The sequence below is a fragment of the Engystomops pustulosus genome, chromosome 7 (assembly GCF_040894005.1).
Source record: "Engystomops pustulosus chromosome 7, aEngPut4.maternal, whole genome shotgun sequence".
Classification (NCBI taxonomy): Eukaryota; Metazoa; Chordata; class Amphibia; order Anura; family Leptodactylidae; genus Engystomops; species Engystomops pustulosus.
In genome coordinates, this window is record NC_092417.1 from 21,701,383 (window position 1) to 21,727,813 (window position 26,431).

The 26,431-nt window shown below is 42.8% G+C and overlaps 1 protein-coding gene across 2 annotated transcripts; it reads right to left on the reverse strand.

The window, feature by feature from the left end:
- Positions 1-625: 625 nt before the first annotated feature.
- CERS2 (ceramide synthase 2) lies at positions 626-26,431 on the reverse strand. Of its 2 annotated transcripts, none has more exons than XM_072115073.1 (11): positions 26,226-26,431; positions 12,186-12,359; positions 11,699-11,816; positions 11,215-11,333; positions 10,942-10,999; positions 10,441-10,491; positions 5,990-6,082; positions 5,638-5,766; positions 5,277-5,383; positions 5,020-5,173; positions 626-1,602 (listed from the first exon to the last, which is right to left on the reverse strand). In XM_072115073.1, the coding sequence occupies exons 2-11, from the start codon at positions 12,356-12,358 to the stop codon at positions 1,471-1,473; spliced, it is 1,134 nt and encodes a 377-aa protein (XP_071971174.1). In that variant the 5' UTR covers position 12,359; positions 26,226-26,431; the 3' UTR covers positions 626-1,470. The 2 variants fall into 2 exon arrangements, with proteins under 2 accessions (XP_071971174.1, XP_071971175.1); XM_072115074.1 differs by lacking the exon at positions 26,226-26,431 and adding an exon at positions 15,966-16,120.

Consider the following 26,431-nt stretch of genomic DNA (forward strand, 5'->3'; position numbering starts at 1 on the left):
AGAAAGGAGGGCAGTCTGAAAAATAGGGAAAACTTTGAAAGCGTCCCCAAGTGCAGTTGCAAAAACCATCAAGTGCTACAAAGAAACTGGCTGACATGAGGAGCGCCCCAGGAAAGGAAGACCAAGAGTCACCTCTGCTGCGGAGGAGAAGTTCATCCGAGTCACCAGCCTCCAAAATCACAGGGTAACAGCCGCACAGATTAGAGAGCAGGTCACCGCCACGCAGAGGTCTAGCAGCAGACACATCTCTACAACAACCGGTAAGAGGAGACTGTGCAGCAGCTTCATGGTAACTTACCTGCGATGAAACCACAGCTAAGGACCAGCACCAGAGACACAAGGAATGGACATTGGACCATGCTTTGGTCTGATGAGTCCAAATGTGAGATCTTTGGCTCCAACCACCCTGTCTTTGTGCGACGCAGAAAAGGTGAAGGAATGGACTCTACATGCCTGGTCCCCACCATGGAGGAGGAGGTGTGATTGTGTGGGGGGGGGCTTTGCTGGTGACACTGTTGGGTGTGATGGTGGTGGGGTATTAGCCGGTCACACACTTGCTCACTCTGGGGTTTTTAGAGGGAAAACACCTTTAAGTTTTAAATCATAACATAAAATCACCAAAATCTTTTCTGAACAAATATTTTATTACATCGCAATTAATTAGTTCACTAGAAAGATGGCCGCCAGCCCCGCCCTGAGGCAGGACAGTCACATGTAATAAAAGATGATGGGACCGGGATATACTTCAAGGGTTAAAAATAACATCTAGGGAGGTTTGGTGTAACCGGACTCAGCCTGGCCAAATATAAGGCAACGTTTGGCTCCGATCGGCAATAATGAGACATATAAATCACAAAACGACTACAATAAATACATCCGATATCATATAAGACTGAGGCAACGAGTTCCAGACAGTGGTAGGTGGTCCGCCAACATGGAGGATGTGCAGTATTCACATTGATTGTCATAAGAAGGGTCATGTCCAACATGGCAGAACATCAGTTCAGGGCACCCCCTTGAATCATGAAAGTGGTTCAGCCCTTGGATTGGGCATCAAAACTCAGGACCGTGCGGTATCCAGGTCATACAACTCTCCTCCTCCAGCCCCAACGCAAAGGAAAGACGAGAAGAAGGTCATCTCTGGAATGTACGTGGACGTCTACGGCGCAGGAAGGTGACCCCGTAGTCGTCCTCAGGAGGTCCGGAAAGTGGTTTCATATACTTGTAGGGATTCACAGGAGCGAGCAGGAGGCGTACACTGAGATCTCTAGTTTATTTTAATTAAAGTAAAAAAACAAACAAAAAAAAAAACCCTCAAAAAATTAAAAAGTTGTCCAGTGGAGGAGCTTCACCCATCGCCTCCCGTGGCAGAGCTCCACCCCTCGCTTCCCGCAGCTTACAGGGGAAGGTCTATGAGATGTTGGCAAGGTAAGACGTCAGTAGTGTGTTGTAGGGGGCGGAGGGGGGAGGTCACTCCGCTTTGTGGTGGTTGTTGTTTTGCATGGAGTGACCGTTGGACACTGATCCGTTCTTGGTGAGTTCTTCATCGTCGTCATCCGGAATGTCGGTTTCGTCTTTGTCACTTCTTTCATCTTGTTCCAGCTGGAAGAGGAGAGTAGAAGTTATTAGAGAACGCTTATGTTACCAATTAAAAGCAAAGAACAGCTCGGAACAACAGGGAACCCGTCAGATAAACTAAACTAAATATATATATATGAAACCTGTTATTATACAGCAGTACAACTATCCCTATATTGTTCCTCTCCATACCTGTAAAAGTTCCATAGTCTGTTTGTAAAGTTAACTCACTATCTATGTAAATGAACCCATTTAAGTCCGATCATCATCTTCCCTTTCAACCGAGTCGAGGATATTTATGTTCTTCTGGCTCAGCCGCGCCTCCTGCTTCCTGATTGACAAGGGGGCGTGCTTTCTCTTTAACAGAGTCACCGCTTGACTCTGCTCAACTACCTCATTTTCCCTCAGGAATGAGAGATGTTGGCTGAGATTTGGCCTGAGGAAGGGGGAAAGGAAGGGGTTGATTTCTCTTCAGCGAGTCACACACAGCCAACAGCTCTCACTCTTGATGGAGGCGGAATGAGGTACACAGTGACTCAGCTGAAGAAGAAAGCATGACCACTGTTAAATCGGGAAGCTGGAGGTGTAGCTGATCTGGAAGAACATGAATATGCCAGACTCTGCTCAAAGGAAAGACGATAATCGGACTCGCATGGGTTCATTTGCATAGATGGCGAGTCAACTTTACAAAATGACTTTGGAACATTAAAGGCATGGAGAAGAACAATATTGGGATAGTTGTACTATAGTAGAATAACAATTTTTATAGATATGTTCAGATAATCTAAATGACAGGTTCCCTTTAAAAGGGGTATTCCAACCCAGCTGTGTAGTACCTTTAACCCCTAGGCGCACCAGGACGTTATAGTACGTCCCGGTGGCTAGATACTTAGCGCACCAGGACGCACTATAACGTCCTGCTTCTGGCACCGGCTCACGAACGGAGCCGGTACCAGAAGCAGCGGCTGTCAGCTGTCTAGTACAGCTGACAGCCTGCGCTAACACCCGCGATCGGAGCCGACTCCGATCGCGGGTGTTAACCCCTTACACGCCGCGGTCAAGCATGACCGCGGCGTGTAAGGGTCTTCCCCCTATGGATCGGATCCCCCGTGCCGCTTACCGGGGGATCCGATCCTCTCCTGGGCAGCTCCGAGGACTGGCATGTGCCCCGGAGCTGCCCGGTTTCCATGGCAGCCAGAACCCTTCCGGGTCTGACTGCAAACTGTCTGAGCATGCGCAAGCATGCTTAGACAGTTTACACTGCTCTACAATAAAATAGTATTGTAGAGCAGTGTATTGAACTTAAACCAGTGATCAGAGTATCACTGGTTTAAGTTCAAGTATGTAGAAGTAAAATTATGCAAAAACACTTAACACTACACATTATAATAAATAAAAAATAAATACATAAAAATATAAGCCCCTAAAATGTCACTTTCCCATAAAAACACTTAATAAAGTATAAAAAACATAAAAACACAAAAAACCCCCGCATGTTTGGTATTGCCGCGTCCGTAACAATCTGCATAATAAAACAGAATTGTTACTGGACCCGCACGGTAAACGCCGGAGGAAAAAAACGCAAAAAACGTTCCGAAAAAAAGATAATTTTTAATTAATACCCTATAAAAAATGCTCTAAAAAGTGATTTAAAAAATTTTATGCACTCTAAAATAAGCCCACTAAAAAGAACAACTGTTCTCGCAAAAAATAAGCCCCTAACCAGATTTGTCAGCCAAAAAATAAAAAAGTTATGCATATGAATAGATGGTGATGCTAAAATGAATAAGATTTTCTCCAAATTAGTTTTTATTCAGTACAATTGAATAAAATACACAAAACCCCCACATATTTGGTATCTCTGCGTCCGTAACAATCTGCATAATAAAACAGAATCGTTATTAGATCCGCAAAGTGAACCCCGTAAAAAACAACCTCAAAAAACTCTCTCTGAAAAAAAGATGATTTTTTATTAATGCCCTTTAAAAATGCTCTAAAAAGTGATTTAAAAAAGTTACGCAATCTAAAATAAGACCACTAAAAAGAACAATCCTTCTCGCAAAAAATAAGCCCTTAAACAGATTTGTGAGGTGAAAAATAAAAAAGTTATGCATATGAAAGACGGTGATGCTAAAATTAACAACAATTTTGCCAAATTACTTTTTATTCAGTAAAAATGGGAAAAAATTAAAAATATATATAAATGAAGTATTTTTGTAATCGTGGCGACCCATAGAATAAAAATAATATACTATTTTTATGGTATGGTTAACGGCCAAAAAAAAACCACATAAAAATGTTCCTAAAAATTGACGATTTTCATTTCCTCCTCCAACAAAGCTTTAATTAAATCTCACCAATTAGCCTGTAGATTCCCCCAAAATTATGTACCAGAAAAGTGCATCTCATGTGGCAAAAGAAATAAGCCCCTATAGGTCCTCAATAAAAAAAGAAAAAAATTATAGCCTGTACAATGTGACATAGCAAATCTGCTCTGCATGGCGCCTCCTTCCCTTCTATGCCCGGCCATGCGCCCATACAGCAGGTTACCACCACATATGGGGTATCCGTGTACTAGGGAGAAATTGGGTATCAAACTTTGTGGAGCCTTTTTTCATTTAATCCATTGTAAATGTTTAATTTTCCACCCAAAATGAGTGTATTGTGAAAAAATATTACAATTTTCAGACTGCACCTCCGTTTTGTTTTAACCCCTATAAAACACCTAAAGGGTTAACAAACTTCTTAAAAGTGGTTTTTCATACGTTGAGGGGTGTAGTTTCCACAATGGGGTAATTTATGAGTCTCGCTATTATTTAGGCCTCTCAGTGTCAATTAGAAGTTGAGCAGGTCCATCTAAGTACGGGTTTTGGTGATTTTACAAAAAATGTGAAAAATGATACCTAAATTCTGAGCCTCAGAACATTCTAGTAAAATATGTGGAATCTTAAAAAAACCATGCCAACATAAAGCAGACATTTGGGAAATGTAAGTTATGAATTTATTTGGGTGCTATGACTATCTGCATCAAAAGTAGAGAATTTAGAACGTTGAAAATATAGAATTTTTCCAATTTTTTGCCAAATTTTGTTTTTTTTCATAACTAAACGCAAAAGATTTCATCCAAATTTTTAAACTAATTTGAAGTACAATGTGTCACGAGAAAACAATCTCAAAATCCCCTGGATTTCTCATAGCGTTCCCACGCTATAACCACTTATAGTGACACAGGGCAGATTTGAAAAATGGGTCCGCGTCCTTTAGGCCAAAAGATGCTGTGTCCCGTAGGGGTTAAATGTTAACACGGCTTTGAAACACCATATCAAATTTAATGACTCCAAAGAGTAGCCCTTAAAGCATCAGGAGTACCCCAATACACACCACATTATAGAGTGATGACACAATCCTATACGTCCTAAGAATAATAACCCCACGACTTACCTTGCCCGTTAGAAACTTGTGGGCCATACCAAGGATGAGGTAAGCCCAGAATATGTGCAGGCACTGCAGGACCCACAGCATGACATTGAAGAAGTAGTAACCGAAGAAAGGTGGGTAGATCTCCAGAGGATAAACCCAGGTACAATGCAGGATCCTGCACATGATGGAAAGGCAAAAGATTAGGATTTGGCTTTGAAGTTCTGATGTAAGTGAATCTGCAATGTGTGAACAACACCATAATCCAAGCCGCTACTCACCAGAAGGGGAAGATTATAATCCTGGTGATGATAAAGACAAAGGCAAACACTACAAAGATGCCGTTACAGGTCTCCTTCCACCCCGCGTAGTTAAACATCTTTGCAGACTGTAAAAAAAAGGTAATTTCATGAAATCAGCAGGACTGTATGCATACAGCTCCCTCTAGTGGTGGCTGCTGGAAGCCGGAATTCTTTCAGATACATTTCAGGCTACGCAGGGGATTTGGAACACAGTGTCAGATATGTTGCGATTTTATAAATATGAACGCATCCTTACTATTAGAAGGGAGTATTATATATTGTGAGGAGAGGAGATAACTCTTTAGCGGCACAACCCTAAATAATTGCCCTGTGGCCTCACCTCCAGGAAGAAGTCAGAGGCGTCATGAATGGCCAGCACCAAAGTGCCCACACGTATGTAGTTGGCGCACCATGAGAAGCTGATGAGTACAATCGTGGCCACATGGTGGATGATCTGTTCCTTAAAGTCCTGCAGGTGACAAGAACAAAGAGAAACTTATAAGAATGGTCAAAAATACATTCAGGGGTGAGGAGCAAAATCTGACATTTCACTACATTTCTCTATAGCTCTATTCACATCCAGAGCTGCACTCAGAATCCTGCTAGCTCAAAGGTGCGCAACGTTTTACATTACATGCAGGAGAATATCATATACAGCCTGCAGAGAAACTGCTATAAATATCAGTACCTACCTTCCGCTTCACATCAAACGCCACCCTGAAGAGAAGAGACCAATAGAATCCCAGAGAGATCATATAATACCAGTACTGGGACTGCAGCATAGTCTGGAGGAGGAGGAAATAATAATTTATTCTAAATCTATAGAAGAATATAACTACTATAATACTGCCCCCTATGTACAGGAATATAACTACTATAATACTGCCCCTATGTACAAGAATATAACTACTATAATACTGCCCCCTATGTACAAGAATATAACTACTATAATACTGCCCCCTATGTACAAGAACATAACTACTATAATACTGCCCCCTATGTACAGGGATATAACTACTATAATACTGCCCCCTATGTACAGGGATATAACTACTATAATACTGCCCCCTATGTACAAGAATATAACTACTATAATACTGCCCCCTATGTACAAGAATATAACTACTATAATACTGCCCCCTATGTACAAGAACATAACTACTATAATACTGCCCCCTATGTACAAGAATATAACTACTATAATACTGCCCCTATGTACAGGAATATAACTACTATAATACTGCCCCCTATGTACTAGAATATAACTACTATAATACTGCCCCCTATGTACAAGAATATAACTACTATAATACTGTCCCCTATATACAAGAATATAACTACTATAATACTGTCCCCTATATACAAGAATATAACTACTATAATACTGCCCCCTATGTACAAGAATATAACTACTATAATACTGCCTCCTATGTACAAGAATATAACTACTATAATACTGCCCCCTATGTACAGGAATATAACTATAATACTGCCCCCTAGGTACAAGAATATAACTACTATAATACTGCCCCCTATGTACAAGAATATAACTACTATAATACTGCCCCCTATGTACTAGAATATAACTATAATACTGCCCCCTATGTACAAGAATATAACTACTATAATACTGTCCCCTATATACAAGAATATAACTACTATAATACTGCCCCCTATGTACAAGAATATAACTACTATAATACTGCCCCCTTTGTACAAGAATATAACTACTACAATACTGCCCCCTATGTACAAGAATATAACTACTATAATACTGCCCTCTATGTACAAGAATATAACTACTATAATACTGCCCCCTATGTACAGGAATATAACTATAATACTGCCCCCTATGTACAAGAATATAACTACTATAATACTGTCCCCTATATACAAGAATATAACTACTATAATACTGTCCTCTATATACAAGAATATAACTACTATAATACTGCCCCCTATGTACAAGAATATAACTACTATAATACTGCCCCCTATGTACTAGAATATAACTATAATACTGCCCCCTATGTACAAGAATATAACTACTATAATACTGCCCCCTATGTACTAGAATATAACTATAATACTGCCCCCTATGTACAAGAATATAACTAATATAATACTGCCTCCTATGTACAAGAATATAACTACTATAATACTGTCCCCTATATACAAAAATATAACTACTATAATACTGCCCCCTATGTACAGGAATATAACTACTATAATACTGCCCCTATGTACAAGAATATAACTACTATAATACTGCCCCCTATGTACAGGAATATAACTACTATAATACTGCCCCCTAAGTACAAGAATATAACTACTATAATACTGCCCCCTATGTACAAGAATATAACTACTATAATACTGCCCCCTATGTACAAGAATATAACTACTATAATACTGCCTCCTATGTACAAGAATATAACTACTATAATACTGCCCCCTATGTACAGGAATATAACTATAATACTGCCCCCTATGTACAAGAATATAACTACTATAATACTGCCTCCTATGTACAAGAATATAACTACTATAATACTGCCCCCTATGTACTAGAATATAACTATAATACTGCCCCCTATGTACAAGAATATAACTACTATAATACTGTCCCCTATATACAAGAATATAACTACTATAATACTGCCCCCTATGTACAAGAATATAACTACTATAATACTGCCCCCTTTGTACAAGAATATAACTACTACAATACTGCCCCCTATGTACAAGAATATAACTACTATAATACTGCCCTCTATGTACAAGAATATAACTACTATAATACTGCCTCCTATGTACAAGAATATAACTACTATAATACTGCCCCCTATGTACAGGAATATAACTACTATAATACTGCCTCCTATGTACAAGAATATAACTACTATAATACTGCCCCCTATGTACTAGAATATAACTATAATACTGCCCCCTATGTACAAGAATATAACTACTATAATACTGTCCCCTATATACAAGAATATAACTACTATAATACTGCCCCCTATGTATAGGAATATAACTACTATAATACTGTCCTCTATATACAAGAATATAACTACTATAATACTGCCCCCTATGTACAAGAATATAACTACTATAATACTGCCCCCTTTGTACAAGAATATAACTACTACAATACTGCCCCCTATGTACAAGAATATAACTACTATAATACTGCCCTCTATGTACAAGAATATAACTAATATAATACTGCCTCCTATGTACAAGAATATAACTACTATAATACTGTCCCCTATATACAAGAATATAACTACTATAATACTGCCCCCTATGTACAGGAATATAACTACTATAATACTGCCCCTATGTACAAGAATATAACTACTATAATACTGCCCCCTATGTACAAGAATATAACTACTATAATACTGCCCCCTAAGTACAAGAATATAACTACTATAATACTGCCCCCTATGTACAGGAATATAACTACTATAATAGTGCTCCCTATGTACAAGAATATAACTACTATAATACTGCCCCCTATGTACAAGAATATAACTACTATAATACTGCCTCCTATGTACAAGAATATAACTACTATAATACTGCCCCCTATGTACAGGAATATAACTACTATAATACTGCCCCCTATGTACAGGAATATAACTACTATAATACTGCCCCCTATGTACAAGAATATAACTACTATAATACTGCCCCCTATGTACAAGAATATAACTGCTATAATACTGCCTCCTATGTACAAGAATATAACTACTATAATACTGCCCCCTATGTACAGGAATATAACTACTATAATACTGCCCCCTATGTACAGGAATATAACTACTATAATACTGCCCCCTATGTACAAGAATATAACTACTATAATACTGCCCCCTATGTACAAGAATATAACTACTATAATACTGCCCCCTATGTACAGGAATATAACTACTATAATACTGCCTCCTATGTACAGGAATATAACTACTATAATACTGCCCCCTATGTACAGGAATATAACTACTATAATACTGCCTCCTATGTACAAGAATATAACTACTATAATACTGCCCCCTATGTACTAGAATATAACTATAATACTGCCCCCTATGTACAAGAATATAACTACTATAATACTGTCCCCTATATACAAGAATATAACTACTATAATACTGCCCCCTATGTATAGGAATATAACTACTATAATACTGTCCTCTATATACAAGAATATAACTACTATAATACTGCCCCCTATGTACAAGAATATAACTACTATAATACTGCCCCCTTTGTACAAGAATATAACTACTACAATACTGCCCCCTATGTACAAGAATATAACTACTATAATACTGTCCCCTATGTATAGGAATATAACTACTATAATACTGTCCTCTATATACAAGAATATAACTACTATAATACTGCCCCCTATGTACAAGAATATAACTACTATAATACTGCCCCCTTTGTACAAGAATATAACTACTACAATACTGCCCCCTATGTACAAGAATATAACTACTATAATACTGTCCCCTATATACAAGAATATAACTACTATAATACTGCCCCCTATGTACAAGAATATAACTACTATAATACTGCCCCCTTTGTACAAGAATATAACTACTACAATACTGCCCCCTATGTACAAGAATATAACTACTATAATACTGCCCCCTATGTATAGGAATATAACTACTATAATACTGTCCTCTATATACAAGAATATAACTACTATAATACTGCCCCCTATGTACAAGAATATAACTACTATAATACTGCCCCCTTTGTACAAGAATATAACTACTACAATACTGCCCCCTATGTACAAGAATATAACTACTATAATACTGTCCCCTATATACAAGAATATAACTACTATAATACTGCCCCCTATGTACAGGAATATAACTACTATAATACTGCCCCTATGTACAAGAATATAACTACTATAATACTGCCCCCTATGTACAGGAATATAACTACTATAATACTGCCCCCTATGTACAAGAATATAACTACTATAATACTGCCCCCTATGTACAAGAATATAACTACTATAATACTGCCCCCTAAGTACAAGAATATAACTACTATAATACTGCCCCCTATGTACAAGAATATAACTACACTATATGGGAATTACCTGTTTAGGGAAATCCTTCCAGACCTCTCGGAGATCATGGAACCAGGGTTTCTGTGCGCACACAAGAAAACAAGGTCATATCTACTACACATATAATACAGAGTGCAGATTATACACAATCCATTGCTACTATGAGAACAGAAGATACATGTAGGAGTCAGATCTTCATGGAGAGACAGAATGAGAATAGTGACAGATTAAATCACTATTCAAGACTGAAAGTTGCTAAGAGATGGTTCCTCCTTCCAACTCCCCCCATACTTGGTAGATTCCATTTCTGCTAAGCTCCACCCACCGTAAGACGACTACTTAATCGTGTTTGGCAATGAAGCATCATGGGAGCAAAGTAAAATGATAAAAATGTTGTATTTTTTTACATATTTTTTGAACGCTTTCCTGTAAATTTTCACTTCCTCACCCAAAAGGAGGAGTTCCACTTTAAATTCTACTACAAGCAAGAATTGTATTTGGGGGTAAGAAAGATTGTTGAGTCCTACTCACGTCTGCGAGGACCGCCATGCCAGCAATGAAAGCAAGAAGATAATAAATGAATCTCCAGCTGTGAAAAGAAGGCAGACATCTGATTGGCTGGGGGGGTTAGAACACTTAAAATATTAAAATTCTCTTAAAGGGGATGTCCACAATATAGTCAGTCTTGAGTTAGGATGATGGCCCCTGCTGGTTAATGAGACTTACAGGATAACTATATGAGAGAAGTTGCTGTAATACCCAATATAAAGCCATAGGGCGGCGCTATAGTAACGATCACCGTACCTGGCTTCCCGAAACTTCTTTTGTAGGCTAGGCCTATCCTGGTTTCTCCTCCTCCGGAACCATCTTTCAACCTGGCGGACAGTGAATTTACTCGCCCTCGACAAGTTTTCCAGGTCACTCTGAAAATTGACAAGAATTTACACTAGGAAGAAGTGTCATGGGGACAATCAGGTACATATGTTGGGCTCCGACACCTTGACTTATATTTCTGAAGGGACAAAGTTTATCTTTTGGTCGTGTATTAGACAAATCATAATTTTTTTCAAAAATCACTAGGTCCCCTCCTCCCTGACTACGACCTCAACACCAGTGTCAGACTGTAATGAACATTCAAATGCAATCTCAGCACCTTAATCAACATCCACCTCCACTTCTATGTGACTTTATCACCCTGACTGAGACCTCACCCCACCCTCCCTTTCCAATCGAAAAATCAAACCCTGACCCCCCCCCCCCCCCAGCTGTGATAACGGGGATCTCGTACTTGTTTGGGATGTTTCGAGCAGCTTTTATAGAAGGTCTCCAGCACCGGACTGTGTGCCGCCCGCAGCTTTACCTTGTCTTTAACACCGAGTACCTTGGCGAGTGGGGTGGCCACGTTACTGCAAGACATGACACAGGGGGGAGTCACATATAAGGCAGAGCGATGGGAGTGCTCCAGGACTTAAATACAGCCGTAGATCTGAAGAGGCAGAGCTGCAGTGTAAAGCATGAGGGCAGCAGTCCGATTACAGTTCTGCCAAAGCAATTTATAATAGTCCAGTATAACACAGTATAACCCATGATACAAGTAAGAAGAGTAAATCCTATTTTTTATAACCTGCACTTCCACACTTGACCACTAGATGTCGTCTAGAGCCAACGATTGACCCGATCAGATCCTTGAAACCCCTGCACTGCTCTCCATTAGCCAGCAGATGGCGCTGTGTTACTGTATGTCAGCGCCCTCTAGTGATTTACTAGGTACTTACATTTCAAAGATGTACCGTACTATGAGGAAGACGAAGGCCAGAGGGATGGAGATGTACAGGTCCGAGGCTCTGGCGTACACGCGCCCGTCCTGATCTTCCAGGTCGGCCCAGGTCAGGTTCACAGGTAGCCAGAGCCTGTGCCACCAGAAGTAGTCGTAAGCCGTCTGCAGCATCCTGCGGGGAGAGAGGCAAATACTTAGAGAGTGTGAACAGAGTCCAGAAGACGACAGATACCGGCCGCTTCTCCTAGTGCCGGCGACACCCAGAGAACAGGAGACAGGGGCGTAACTTGAGGGGGTGCAGAGATTGCGTTCGCACGTGGGCCCAAGAGGCTTAGGGGGCCCATAAGATCTCACTTTCCCATATGAGAAGACTATTACTATAAACCATACATTATAGTCAGGGCCTGGCACAGACTTTGCGCTGGGGCCCATCAGCTTATAGTTATGTCACTGACAGGAGAGAAGCCTGAACATGCACCAGTGACCCAACAGGTCATCCGGGTCACATCCAGGGCGGATACCGGACACTGGGAGAACAAATTTACACGTGACCGGGCTCTATCTCTATATGTATACAAATCTACCCCTGATGTATGTACAATGTCCTGGCCCCACACATAGCGAAGCACCAGGCTGGACTACAACTCCCTCCTTCTCCAGGTAATAACACACCGGTCCCGGCTGGACTACAACTCCCTCCTTCTCCAGGTAATAACGCACTGCCCCCGGTTGGACTACAACTCCCTCCTTCTCCAAGTAATAACACACCGGTCCCGCCTGGACTACAACTCCCTCCTACTCCAGGTAATAACGCACCGCCCCTGGCTGGACTACAACTCCCTCCTTCTCCAGGTAATAACGCACCGCCCCCGGCTGGACTACAACTCCCTCCTACTCCAGGTAATAACACACCGGTCCCGGCTGGACTACAACTCCCTCCTACTCCAGGTAATAACACACCGGTCCCGGCTGGACTACAACTCCCTCCTACTCCAGGTAATAACACACCGGTCCCGGCTGGACTACAACTCCCTCCTACTCCAGGTAATAACGCACCGCCCCCGGCTGGACTACAACTCCCTCCATCTCCAGGTAATAACGCACCGCCCCCGGCTGGACTACAACTCCCTCCATCTCCAGGTAATAACGCACCGCCCCCGGCTGGACTACAACTCCCTCCTTCTCCAGGTAATAACGCACCGCCCCCGGCTGGACTACAACTCCCTCCTACTCCAGGTAATAACACACCGGTCCCGGCTGGACTACAACTCCCTCCTACTCCAGGTAATAAGGCGCCAGTCCAAGCTGGACTACAACTCCTTCTTTTCCAGATAATAACACGCCGGCTTCGGCTGGACTACAACTCCCTCCTCCTCCAGATAACGCACCAGCTGGACTACAACTCCCTCCTTCTCCAGGTAATAACGCACTTCCCTCGGCCGGACTACAACTCCCTCCTTCTCCAGATAATAACGTGCCGGTCCCGGCTGGACTACAACTCCCTCCTTCTCCAGGTAATAATGCACTGCCCCCAGCTGGACTACAACTCCCTCCTGTTCCAGGTAATAAGGCGCCGGTCCCGGCTGGACTACAACTCCCTCCTTTTCCAGGTAATAATGCACTGCCCGCGGTCGGACTACAACTCCCTTCTCCCGGCTGGACTACAACTCCCTCCTTCTTCAGGTAATAAAGCACTGCCCTCAGCCGGACTACAACTCCCTTCTCCCGGCTGGACTACAACTCCCTCCTTCTTCAGGTAATAAAGCACTGCCCTCGGCCGGACTACAACTCCCTTCTCCCGGCTGGACTACAACTCCCTCCTTCTTCAGGTAATAAAGCACTGCCCTCGGCCGGACTACAACTCCCTTCTCCCGGCTGGACTACAACTCCCTCCTTCTTCAGGTAATAAAGCACTGCCCTCGGCCGGACTACAACTCCCTTCTCCCGGCTGGACTACCCCTATAAGTAAACTATTCAACATTCATTGCAATCACAGCACAGTCCAAAGGCAACTTTCAATGTGTTGAGCGCCAAATATTTGTCCCCGCATTCCCTTTCCAAAAAGAGCTGCAGGAGGTACGGCCAAAAATCATCAAGATACGAAGGAAAGTGTCCGACAAATCCTTTTATGATGTATTTCTGGGAACAAGGGGCAGGGGGTGCAATAAGTTTACAGATGAGGCGACACTGACGGATCACGTGGCTGCTTCTTCCCACAACAGCGCCACTCTTATCCATAGGCTCTGTCAGGTATTACACTTCTGCCCCATTTACTTGCTATGAACAAGAGTGGTGGGTTTCTAAGCCAGAAAAAAAGGGATATCGCCCCCCAAAAAACCCCCACCCCTTTATTTGTATTTTGTAGCTAGCGCTCCCCTTTAATGCAAATGAGCAGAGACTCCTGACTACCCCCAGGCAGGAGGATACTTAGACCTTGCTCCGCCAAATCTTAGAAAATGGACTGTAATAGATTAAATGGTGAAGATAAGAAGAAACCTACAACCCCTCGGTCTATAATTGCTTAACCCTTTACAACAACGCGCCCTTAAAAGGTGAAATATGACGAGATGGAGCTCACCTTTAAAACACACATGCAGACCTGTTTACAGGACGGGACGGTTCGTCCTAATCACTTGTGTTGTAGCAGCCAACAGACGCTGCCTGGAGCATAACCACTCGGCCATACCCCCCGCTGTGTAACCTTATATCCAATACCTCACCATTAGCAAACATATACGTTGTGAGTGACGGTTACTATACAGCGCGGCTTTGTGTCCAATGCCGGGAGTCATCAACTGCTCATAATAGACCGAGTGACAACCACCAATAATTCTATAGATTATCCCATGAAACAGAGAGCTCAGGATGAACAAACCAAGAGGTTATTCAGAAACACAGATTGCTTTTACTTCTGGCTAGTTTGTTACAATGTATCAGTGCAGGTGTAAACCGGGAACACGTTTAGGTTTTCTCTCACTACTGTCAAGGTGATAGTTTACCCAAAAACAAGTATACAGGAAATGTATCTCTCTCACATTCCAGAAGCATGTATACATCATGGAAGAAGCGGGTATTCTGCAAGAACCGGCGGAGGACAGAACGCACCGGCCGGCATCCCATCACTTGGAATTCATAAAATGTGGATATGCACATTGATCCTCCCGCCTGCAGAGGCGCTGTTGATGCACTGAGAGTAGTCTCATTGCCAATAGACAATCTTTTAGATTATGAAACAAATTAGCAGACGATTATGACCACCAAAAAGTCCTGCGAATGGATGGAGTGCCCATTTAACGGCAGAGAGGAGTCATGTTTTGCTTTAGAAGAGTCAAGCTTAGAGGTTGAAGGGGGGGGGGCATCATTCATGCCCCTATATTCTATTTAGCACATAGGAACATGCTGTTGGTGTTATATTAAAAGTAAGAATCTCATATTTCAGATCACATCAGGCTTGCGGATATGTTATCTACAGAGCTGGACTTCAGATTGTTATAAAAGAAAATAAAGGGCGGTAATTTTATTTTTATCTGCAGCTCACATTTACAACTGTGGAAATAGAATCTCTGGTCTGTAGCCCTGGTTCTGTAGAACACAGAACCACAAGCCTAATGCAATCTGAAAGCTGAAATTCTTACCTTTAATATGACACCAGCAACATGCATCTAGGTGCCATAGAACTGAAAAGCAATCCCCCTGTAAACGTGACTCATATTGGGCAAATATGACTCTTCTCTGCTCACAGGATATTTCACATAGAAGAGGACATTTCATATCGTACCTGAGGGAGCTGGTAGATCAATGGGGTAAAATCTGATGACAGGTTCTCTTCAAGATCATCCAATGTGTCGATGCTTTCATGAAAATTATAAATCAAGATGGCCGCCTATAGCAGAAATCTATTACAGTATCTCCATCAACGCTAGTAACACAGTAGAAAGCTTAATTAATTAATGACGGGGAAGGATTTAGCGCACATGTGACGTCCCCATGGGGTTCCCCAATTACAGAGAATACACAATGTGTCAGTCCCATGCAGCAGGTGCAGCGGGTTAATGAGCAAGCGGGCGACTCTCAGGGGGGCACCCGCACAATATGCTGATACCAGGGGGATAAAATTTATTACAGCGGTATAGATTGCTCTTTCATAATACAGTACCAGGATACCCAGAAGCCTTTGTGCATTTTTTTTAATATCTGCCAGGGCAAGTCAGCCATGACCCAGGGGCATCCAACATGGCTGCCGGCACTTTAGTGGAGATCAAGCGAATCCCCCTAAGGATAAGATGGCAAAGATAAGTGATAACTACCATGACGGAGTATTCAGAATCTAAAGCAGCAGCCACCCCTCCCTCTGGAATATTAAAGGGGTGAATCATCAAAGGCAGAACTTGCCAAAAGATACTTTTAGGGTGTAATTTATACGTTAGGATGGTGCCAGAATAACAGGTGGCATTAGGTATCGAGAGGTTATAATCAGGGTTTTCCAGTATTTCCTGTAGTCATCAACCATCTTCCATTAAAGATAGGGGAATGACGAGCTGATCGATGAGGGTCCGGATATTGGGACCCCTCACTGATCACAGGGATGGAGTTGTAGTACGAGTATGCGAGCGTCTGAAATTGACAAACACTGCGCCATACAATGTATAGTGGCCATGTTTGGTATTGGATTCCGGTGAACAGAACACAAGGCTTGTGATGAATATATTTGGATTCTGCTTTACAATCAATCAGATATGCAATAATTTTTTTAAATTTTGGAATACCCCTTTAAGTGTTACACAAGAGTTATTCACATCAAGTGGTATCCCCCTCTAGTGGGGTGAAGGCTGATGGGGGACAGCGGGAGCCCCCTTTAACTGCTTAGATGCCTCTGTCACGATTGATGGAGTCACCTAAGTAGTTAAGCGACTAAATCCAGCGTTCTCTTCCAGCTTTCTCCCTAGTGGCATCCTAAGAGTCCAGGGATTCCTCGGGACGCCTTTTAACGATTTAATGTTCAGTGTTCGGTCCATTAGGATGTGGGAGTGATAGGAAGTGGTTTCCTCACTGATCCCGGGGTCCTCCGGCATTAGCAGGAGCCTGGAGTTGGCGCTTACTCTAAAGGACCTCAGATGTCCTCACAACGCAAAGGCCCATTAGCTAATCTAGCAGTAAATCACAGCGGGTACTGAAGCATAACATACAATATTATATAGTAAATGTATGTGGAGTTCCCAGAAAGGGTTAATGGCACGATTGTGCGGCCTATCTATACGTCCCAGTACAGGCGTGGCGTGGCATCAGCGTCTGACACACATCTATATGAATCATCAATACGACGGGTTTCCTGGAAGACAATAACTGGGGGCAGCCCCACATTACCTCAAGAAACCTGACGTCATGGCAACCGGGTGACACCAGAGTGTACAGGCCGTGATCCTGCCCTGAGGAGACGAACTATACATGGAGTCTCCTGTACGATGGCGGATATTCCTGTCAGGGAATAGAGACACGTAGCAGCCCTGAGAGGGGCCTAAATTCTTATGTAGATCCTCAAAATTGTCATAAAACAGTGCCTATAGGTATCAGAAGCAGACACGTATCACCATGTATTAAAGATGTTGCCTAGAAAATTAAAATGGACTCCGAACTTGTTAAAGGGAACCTGTCACCAAGTTTTACCCCACTAAACCACTAGTCCCCTCATGTAGGGCATGACACGTCCTTTCTATAATTCCCTCTAAGTGAAATCTCACTCGTTTACTTGTAAAAAAAAGTCTCCCCCAAAGTCAGACAAATAATAATAATATGACTCTTCTCATCTAATTATCACATGAGAGGAGTCAAGTTTAGAGGTTGCAGGGGTAGTGTCACTTCATAACCTCCTATATTCTGTTATAGTATGATTTTTGTGTCATTAAGTGTAAGGATTTCATCACATCCGGCTTATGGCTGTGTGAGCTACAGAACCAGCGATACAGGTAGCTAAATAGAAAAGTTGGAAATGGAAGCTACAGATAAAGATCCAGTTTCCACCTTATTTTAAGCTGCCTGTATGAATCACAGAACTAGAATGGGATCTTTTAATATGACACTAATAGCTTGTTTCTAGGCGCTACCGAACAAAAGATAGGGACTTTGAAAGTGACACTCCCCCCTGCAACCACTAAACTTGACTCATCTCATGTGAAAGTGGGATGAGAAGAGTCATATTTGCCTGACTTTGGAGGAGATTTTTTAATAGGCAAAGCGGTGAGATTTCACATAAAAGAGGGAATACTAGAAAGTACATTTCATCCCCTACTTCAAGGGGGCTAATAGTTTAGTGGGTTAAAACCTGGTGACAAGTTCTCTAAAAATGACTGTACCCACGCTGGGTGCAATTCCGTTTCTAATGCTAAAATAGGCCCATCAATTCCAATTTCTGTTGATAAAATATTCCATTATTTAATGGTTAATGATAAACTTGAGGGGGTCAAATAAAAAAAAAAATCAGAGTAGCCCCCCCTTCATTCTAATAATCATTGGGGGCCCTAAAGATGACCCTAACTCTGTACCATCACTTTCTACGAGGAAATATTTACTCTGGTCCCACCGGTGCCATCACTAAGGAATAGCTCAAGGTGAGAGCGGTACTGTGGGGATTCCCCAGACGGAGTCTCCCTTATCCCAGCACCCGTTTCTGCCAGGCACAATGACTTTTCACAGCTCGTAATTTAGGAAGTGTGAGCGCTCATTGTTCATCCCTCCGAGGAATAATAACGGGTCCACTGTTCCTACAATCCCGAGAGAAGCACAGCCCTGTACAAGCCTCAGCCTCAGTTAAAGGGATACGAAGCCTATTGTTGAATGCCAGGACTATGAGTGGGCGAGGACTATGATAAGTCCCTGCTGGCTTAATCGCCAGAATCCAGAGAGTTTAATTGAGCTTCTGAAGAGTAGTCACCCACCACCGGTGGTGATGGCAAGCACTTTTCATCCCTTAAAACCGCTAACAGTGTCAGACAGGTGACAGGTAAAGCCCATGTGAACATAGATGGGTTTGACAAACATGAACTTGAATGACCCAAAAAACATTTTTTCACTCCTTTTTGAACTGTGATCACAAGTGTCAAGTGGGCGGTCCTCTTCCAGACTCTCAATAGAATTCACAATCCCGCCCCCTACTGAAGTTTTGGGTTTGGTAACTACTCCATCATATAAGTAGCAGGACAATCACATATCTAGTTCAGAGGGATTCAAATAATCACTGGGAAATACGGATTTTTCGACTTTAGCTTCTCATAGTGCACCAGGGGCTTGCCCTCATGCAGTTGTGCGCCAAGATCCCTGCTATTGGGGGGAACCCTGCTGTGCACCAAGCTCTCTGCTACTGGTTGCGTGTCCTCACACTGCTGTGCACCAAGCTCTCTGCTACTGGTTGCGTGTCCTCACACTGCTGTGCACCAAGCTCTCTGCTACTGGTTGCGTGTCCTCACACTGCTGTGCGCCAAGCTCTCTGCTACTGGTTGCGTGTCCTCACACTGCTGTGCACCAAGCTCTCTGCTACTGGTTGCGTGTCCTCACGCTGCTGTGCACCAAGCTCTCTGCTACTGGTTGCGTGTCCTCACACTGCTGTGCACCAAGCTCTCTGCTACTGGTTGCGTGTCCTCACACTGCTGTGCACCAAGCCCTCTGCACTGAAGCGCTCTACAGACTCTCTCCTCGGTGCTGACAACTGGAAATCTGCTACTGCTTTTACTCAGAGGAAGGGGGAATGGCGGTGAAGCAGCTCAATGCTGAGAGTCAAGTGCACAGCAGTGAGAGGACATGCCCCAGCTACCATCCTAGAATATAAATCCTTTTTTCTCCCCACAGTCCTGCTGCTACTAACATACATAAAAGTATGATCACATATCTATCCAGGAACAATACCCAACACGGTCTGCAACTGCTGGTGCTGAATGAATGGTAACCATGGAGTTCCCCTTTAAGCATCCTGCGATTTAATAGAGCCGTTTACTGATCCAGAAGCCTCCGGCTGGTGGAAATTTCCAGCTGTAGTGTATAGTTACACGGGCTCCAGAAATGATACAGCGCCGAGTGGATAATATTTGCCTCTTTTGCTTATGAACACAGGACGGCATGTAAATCTAAGGCCGGGCCCAGACGCTGCACTTCCCCTCTCTGTGCCTATTTACCTAACAGACTATCAATCCCCGCAATGCAAATGTTTACCATGCCGTGTAATACCTACCCGAGCGTTAACCCCTAGTGACCTAACCCTATTACGCACTTTGCAATAAGTTTGGACCTGTGTCACATGACTGCAAATATTCGAGACGCTGAAAGGCGCAGGCATATGACCCCGGGGTAAAAGGCAAGGTGACAGGCAGGTTATTTTTGCACAATTCTGTACATTGAAATGTAAGTTGCTGGAAACCGGAGACTACGACTACATTCCAACCGGTCCCCAAAGCCAAATTATGCGCCTCATAGTAAATTAATAACTAGGCCAGTGCTTTGCACGGTCAGTATATGGAGCGGAGGATGGGGTGACCAAAGTATTTGCGGTCCCTGGACAATTCCTTTAATTTATGGAAAGTTACCCCGGGTTACTCCAGACTCGTACAGACCTGCAGAACAGGCTCAGGTACTAAAATCCGCACTGAAGGAAGGAGAACACAAACCCCCGGAGGAAACAATGGAGGAAGTGTTAAACACACATGAAGGTCCCCATCATTATCCGCAACGGTATCCAGATCTGTCCCAGGAGGCCAAAGTGCAAGATTTACACCTGACACATAGGAATCTGGTTACTGACATTCCTCTAGTCACTGACAGGTGTGTATACCTGTGCGGGTATACGGGAATGCTTCAACTAATAATATGAGGTCCTCACATCAGGGTATGATTACTGAGACCACCAATGATCATGGGCACCACCACAAAGGTGTAGATGCCCGGCCATTACTACATTAACTCCTATGGAACATCTGACAGTGCCATAGTAATAAATGCAGCAGCGGTCAAGCGGATGTCCAGTACTCCACTTATGGGAACCCATGAGCCCCCCGATCCCAAGATCACTGGTTGAACCACCAGCAAGGGCACTCTCATCCTCGTGATTGGTGGTGGTCTCAGTCATGTGGAAAATACTGAATATTGGAGAAAACCCCTTTAAAACTCCTAACTAGTACCATAAATAACTTGAACCTCACAAGACCATAGAGCAAGGACACCAATTACCTGAGGTGCTACACGTTAACATTCGGGATTGGACTGGGGACAATCATTGAGCCCAAAGCAATATAACTTACAATACAATGCGCATACCCAAAAGGTATACACATAAATCATCTCCAATAGAGTATGCATGTGGCTATAGGAAGGAAAAGCCTTCATACAGACAGCTATTGATCATGTATGGGATCTTAAATAGGTTATGCCTGATAAAATATTTATCACCCATCTATGTAAATGAGCAAAGAAGTAGAGAGGAGATAAATCATCTGGAAGTTATGGGTTACTTCAACTTGCTTCTGGTGTCATTTTACAGATTAGAATCTCAGCTTTAAAACCTCATCAGGTTTGCATTTCAACTTGAGATAGTGAAATTTGGGACACTAAACCAGCCGCAGGTGCTTATGGACCAGTGATTTAGAATCCCAAATCGCACTGTAAGATTTTTTTTTTTTATGCGGGCACATTAAACAAACAAAAAACACATTACTTACAGTAATGTGGAATGAGGAACAAGGTAAGTAATTCCTACGTAGCACACACTGATTTCACTGCGCAAGCGCCTTAGGTATGGCGCATGCGCAATGAAGCCAGGGTTTAAGCCCAATTTCACCTGCGATAATGCAAGAGGGGGCACTGGCGCTGGATCTTCACCTAGCCTCATCAATCTCACACCCAGAGGAGTATAAATGTTTATTTTTATAAATTGTGCATACAGGTCAGTTTGGGACCCCGAAACACAGGTCCATAAGGACCTGTAGTGGTTTCAGGGTCCCAAACCGACCTGACAGATCCTCTTTCAGACATAGTTGGGAAAGTGCGCTGCTCTTAAAGATCCAATTCCTCAATATGTATAAAACTGTATCACTGGTTTTGTAGCACACAGACTCACAATCTTGATGTGTTTTTAAAGATGAGATTCTTTAGTGCCACCAGAGGTGTGGTGCTAGGTGCTACAGAGGCCAAGGTAGAGGCACATGAAAGGATGCTCCCACTCCAGATTCTAAGTCGGACTCGTCTCACCTGTGTAGGGTATACACTGTTATATATCTATACAAACCAAAGTTTATGATGCAGGTTCTTTGCACGTTGCGGATTACATTTTAGAAATTCTTGTCCACAGATCAGGAAATCTCACTCTGAAAATTACACCGTGTACCTTCCCTTCCAGGAGGGACCCCTACAGCTTGTAACAGTGAAGAGGAAACCCACAATAATCCAAACATTCCAGAAGCAGCCCCCCCTCCTCAGCAATAACATCTCCGCAGATACTGTAATCCTAACCCCTTCCTCACCCCCTACAAAAACATCCATTTTGCCATAGAAATGATTTTTCAGCTATTTTACCATATTTATTAAAAATCATGCCATATTTCTTCAACTGACAAACACCTTATGTTTCCAATATAAGCAATTAGAATGACGCCTTTTACGGCAGAACTTAGTAGGGGTCCGGATACTGAGATCCGAGTAATAACAGAACTGATTATTAGGAGTCTGGATACTGGGACCCAAAATAATACCAGCGACAAGGATAGGAGCTGAGTGTCGGATCATGAGAGATCCAACCATCAGTACTGACCCCCAGTATCCACAACAATAGGTGACCCAAAATGCCTAATATATATATATATATACAGGCGGTCCCCTACTTAAGAACACTCGACTTACATACGACCCCTAGTTACAAACGGACCTCTGGATGTTTGTAATTTATTGTACTTTAGTCCCAGGCTATAATAAACAACTGTAACAGTTATCACAGGTGTCTGCAGTGAAGCTTTAGTGTTAATCCTGGTTCTTATGACAACTCAACATTTTTAAAATCCAATTGTCACAGAGACCAAAAAAGTTCTGTCTGGGATTACAATGATAAAATATACAGTTCCGACTTACATACAAATTCAACTTAAGAACAAACCTACACACCCTATCTTGTATGTAACCCGGGGACTGCCTGTATGTGTGTGTGTGTATATAACTGCAGTGGGAGATTGCCGAATTCAGTACACATTAGCGCTCTATTCACACCAAGGACTCAGGACCCCATTTGTGATTGTTGAAGGTCCCAGCGATCAGTCACCTATAAGTACTGTTCTTGCTTTGTCCCACAACAGACATGTATCCCTTATTCACAAAATAGCGAATTAGTGCCAAACACCGGGGACCCCATGTGAACTGAAGACAAAATGCCAATGTACCTTCACTCCCTTCTACGGAACCGAGATGTTCAGTGCCTCCACAGTAGTGAACGGAGCACCAGTAACATAGGTGCACTAGCACTTCATACACAGGGAGGTTCAGTCCCCTAAATGCTGGGGGTCCCATCATTCAGACCATCAGTGACCAAATACTCTTGAAGATGGGTGATAAGTGTCTGTAGTGGGACATCCTCTGACTATTATACAGTGTCTGCAAGTGACAAGTAATACTATGGACTACATGGTCGTGACCCATGAACAAATCTACTATGTGGAAATATGTCCTAAAAGGGCTCCTTTAAGAGTGCACTCTCTATGAGACATAATAGAGAATATAAAGGTAATAAAAGCGGAGGGGAGAGAGATAAGGATCACCCATTATTATTGATTCCTTACACCAGAGGATCATGGGGGTCACTATGATACATTGGAGGCCATTGTATTCCGAGTACAACTGATAACACTGGTTACAACCTAATATCACCTGTCAGCGTATTAGAGGGGGTGTAAGGGCAGGTAACAGCCCCATATTTGGCCATTCCCCAAGTCAAATCCTCATCTCCTTTCCCTCCAAACAAAATCCCACTGATGGTAATGGAAGTTGTGCCATAATCTGCAGAAGTTTGGTTCTTCTGGTAAATATTCTTCCAAGATATTTTTTTCTGGACAGGTTAGGTCCAGTGCCAATCTGCGTTCAAGTGTTTGCATGGGTTTCCTCCGAGTCCTCCGGTTTCCTCCCACACTCCAAAACATACTGGTAGCTTGATTAGATTGTGAGCCCCATTGGGGACAGACAAATTTGGCAAACTGTGTGCAGCGTAATCGGTTTGCAATCGTGTCCATTAGTATCTGTTCTTACATCTTCTGTTAGACCTTCTGTTATTTGAGCAGGTAGATGGAGTAAAGAAATGGATGGCTATAAATTAATTAAAAAATGGAAACTGACACTAAAGAAAAGCAGCCGTGTTTTCTAGCGGTTCCCTTAAAGGTATCTGCTAAAAAACTGTAATTCATTTGTAATTTTTTTTTGTGCAGATACTTTGCTATTAATGTATCAATCTGTTTTCTGAAAAAACCAAAGCCAAAACGCAGATGGTAATTGGCCATAAGACGGCGCACATTGGGGCTCATTTACTAAGGGTCCGCACTATCGTCGGAATACATTTAGAAGGGGTTTTTGGCGGACGTGAACATATTTTGGCGCATTGGCGCTGGCTTTCACGAGACACAAGTCGAGGGGCAGATTTGGACAACGCAGAGGATTTAACTTTTCAATTGTGTTGCAATACCAAGCACTTACATGCACCGAGAAGAAGAAGGTGAACTCCGGCGGACCTGTGCAGGGGAAGTGACACATGCAGGATATCGGGCGCACGAGCTAAGTGAATCGCGCCACAACGCAGGATCGGATCAGGGATAGCGCGCAGGACAGGTGAGTAAATGTGCCCCATTATCTTGACTCCCACACGCAAGAGGTGAAACAAAAGAAGTATAGAGGAGCCTCGTCAAAAACCTCATCCAATCCTGAGCATGTGAATGGGTACGAACTAGTGCCAACAACCCACGGTAGTCAACGGCAGCCCAATCTGTACAGCCATGGTCCATATAGATGTGTGGAATATGGACCTTGTACATTTGCCCCACATTTTATACATCTATATCACCTTTTAGGTTATGAAATTTGGTGACGGGGGTGATTATCAGTCATTTTACAGCAGGGTTTTTTTTTTTTAATTTTCATGTGACTCCGATTCAACATTTGAGGTGAAAGTGAACAAAAACTTGTGACGTGAAATACAAAGGACTCAGTAACCAAGAGACCAATGTAGTCCTGTATACAAATCAATACAGGGAAAGACACTATAGCCATTTCCCATAGCAACCAATCAAAACTCTGCTTATAATCTACAAAACCTATAGAAATAAAAGCTGACAATCTTATTGGTCAATGTGCCCATACAAACCAATTAAATTACTTCTTATAGTCATCATAACCCTTCAGAAAAATAACAGCTGTATTTTCATAGGTCACAGTAATCAGATGGACAAAGTAACAGCTGTAACCTCATTGGTTGCAGTGAGCACAGTAACCAATCAGATCACTGCTTAAAGTCTCTAGAAGCCCTCACAAAACATACAAACTGTGAGCGGATTGGTAACTTTGCCCATAGCAACCTATGAAATCACTCTTCAAGTAAAAAAAGAAATAACTTCTATTGAATTGGTTGTCAGGTTCAGAGTAACCAATGAAATCACTTTTTAGGTAAGCTTCAACTGGATTGGTTGGCATGTACAGAGTAACCAAATACATTTTCAGGTACAGGCATAATAACCTCCATTGTATTGGTTGGCAGGGTGTTAGTTTCCAATGAAATCACTGCTTCCATAGCTTGCATTGTACACAGCAACCAATGAGATAGACTTTTATATCAGTCGGACAGGTTGAAGTAAACACAAGCTGTCATTTGATTGGTTGGCAGTTAGTTCTTATAGCCACGGCCGCAGTGTGGTACTGGGCAGTCGTCTCTGACAGTCGCAGGTGCTGCTCCATAGCTCTGCGAGCACTAGAGTTACCAGCATGCCCCGCACATGCTGAGAGTCGTAGTAGGCAGAACCAGCGGAGAGGCACTTACCTGTCTGGTGGGGAGGACTCTGTGCCGGCGGCCGGTCCTCGGTGCGGGGGAGTAGGGAGCACAAGTCACCGCAGTCCCCGGGAGTTCACTTCTAGTGACGTTGCCTTTCACCCCACCCCTGCCTGCAAATCCTATGAGAGGAAGGGCCGGCGACTCCTCTTCCTCCCGGCGGCCAGTCCGCTCCCTCCGCCTCCTCCTCCCGCCTT

Bases quoted from the DNA above. Each gene is read 5' to 3' on its own strand.
- CERS2 (XM_072115073.1), bottom strand. From the start codon at position 12,358: ATGCTGCAGACGGCTTACGACTACTTCTGGTGGCACAGGCTCTGGCTA. The intron at 5,384-5,637 runs GTGAGGCCACAG...TTTTTTTTACAG, and splicing joins CCTCTGACTTCTTCCTGGAG to TCTGCAAAGATGTTTAACTA. The intron at 1,603-5,019 runs GTAAGTCGTGGG...CTCCTCTTCCAG, and splicing joins ACAAGTTTCTAACGGGCAAG to CTGGAACAAGATGAAAGAAG.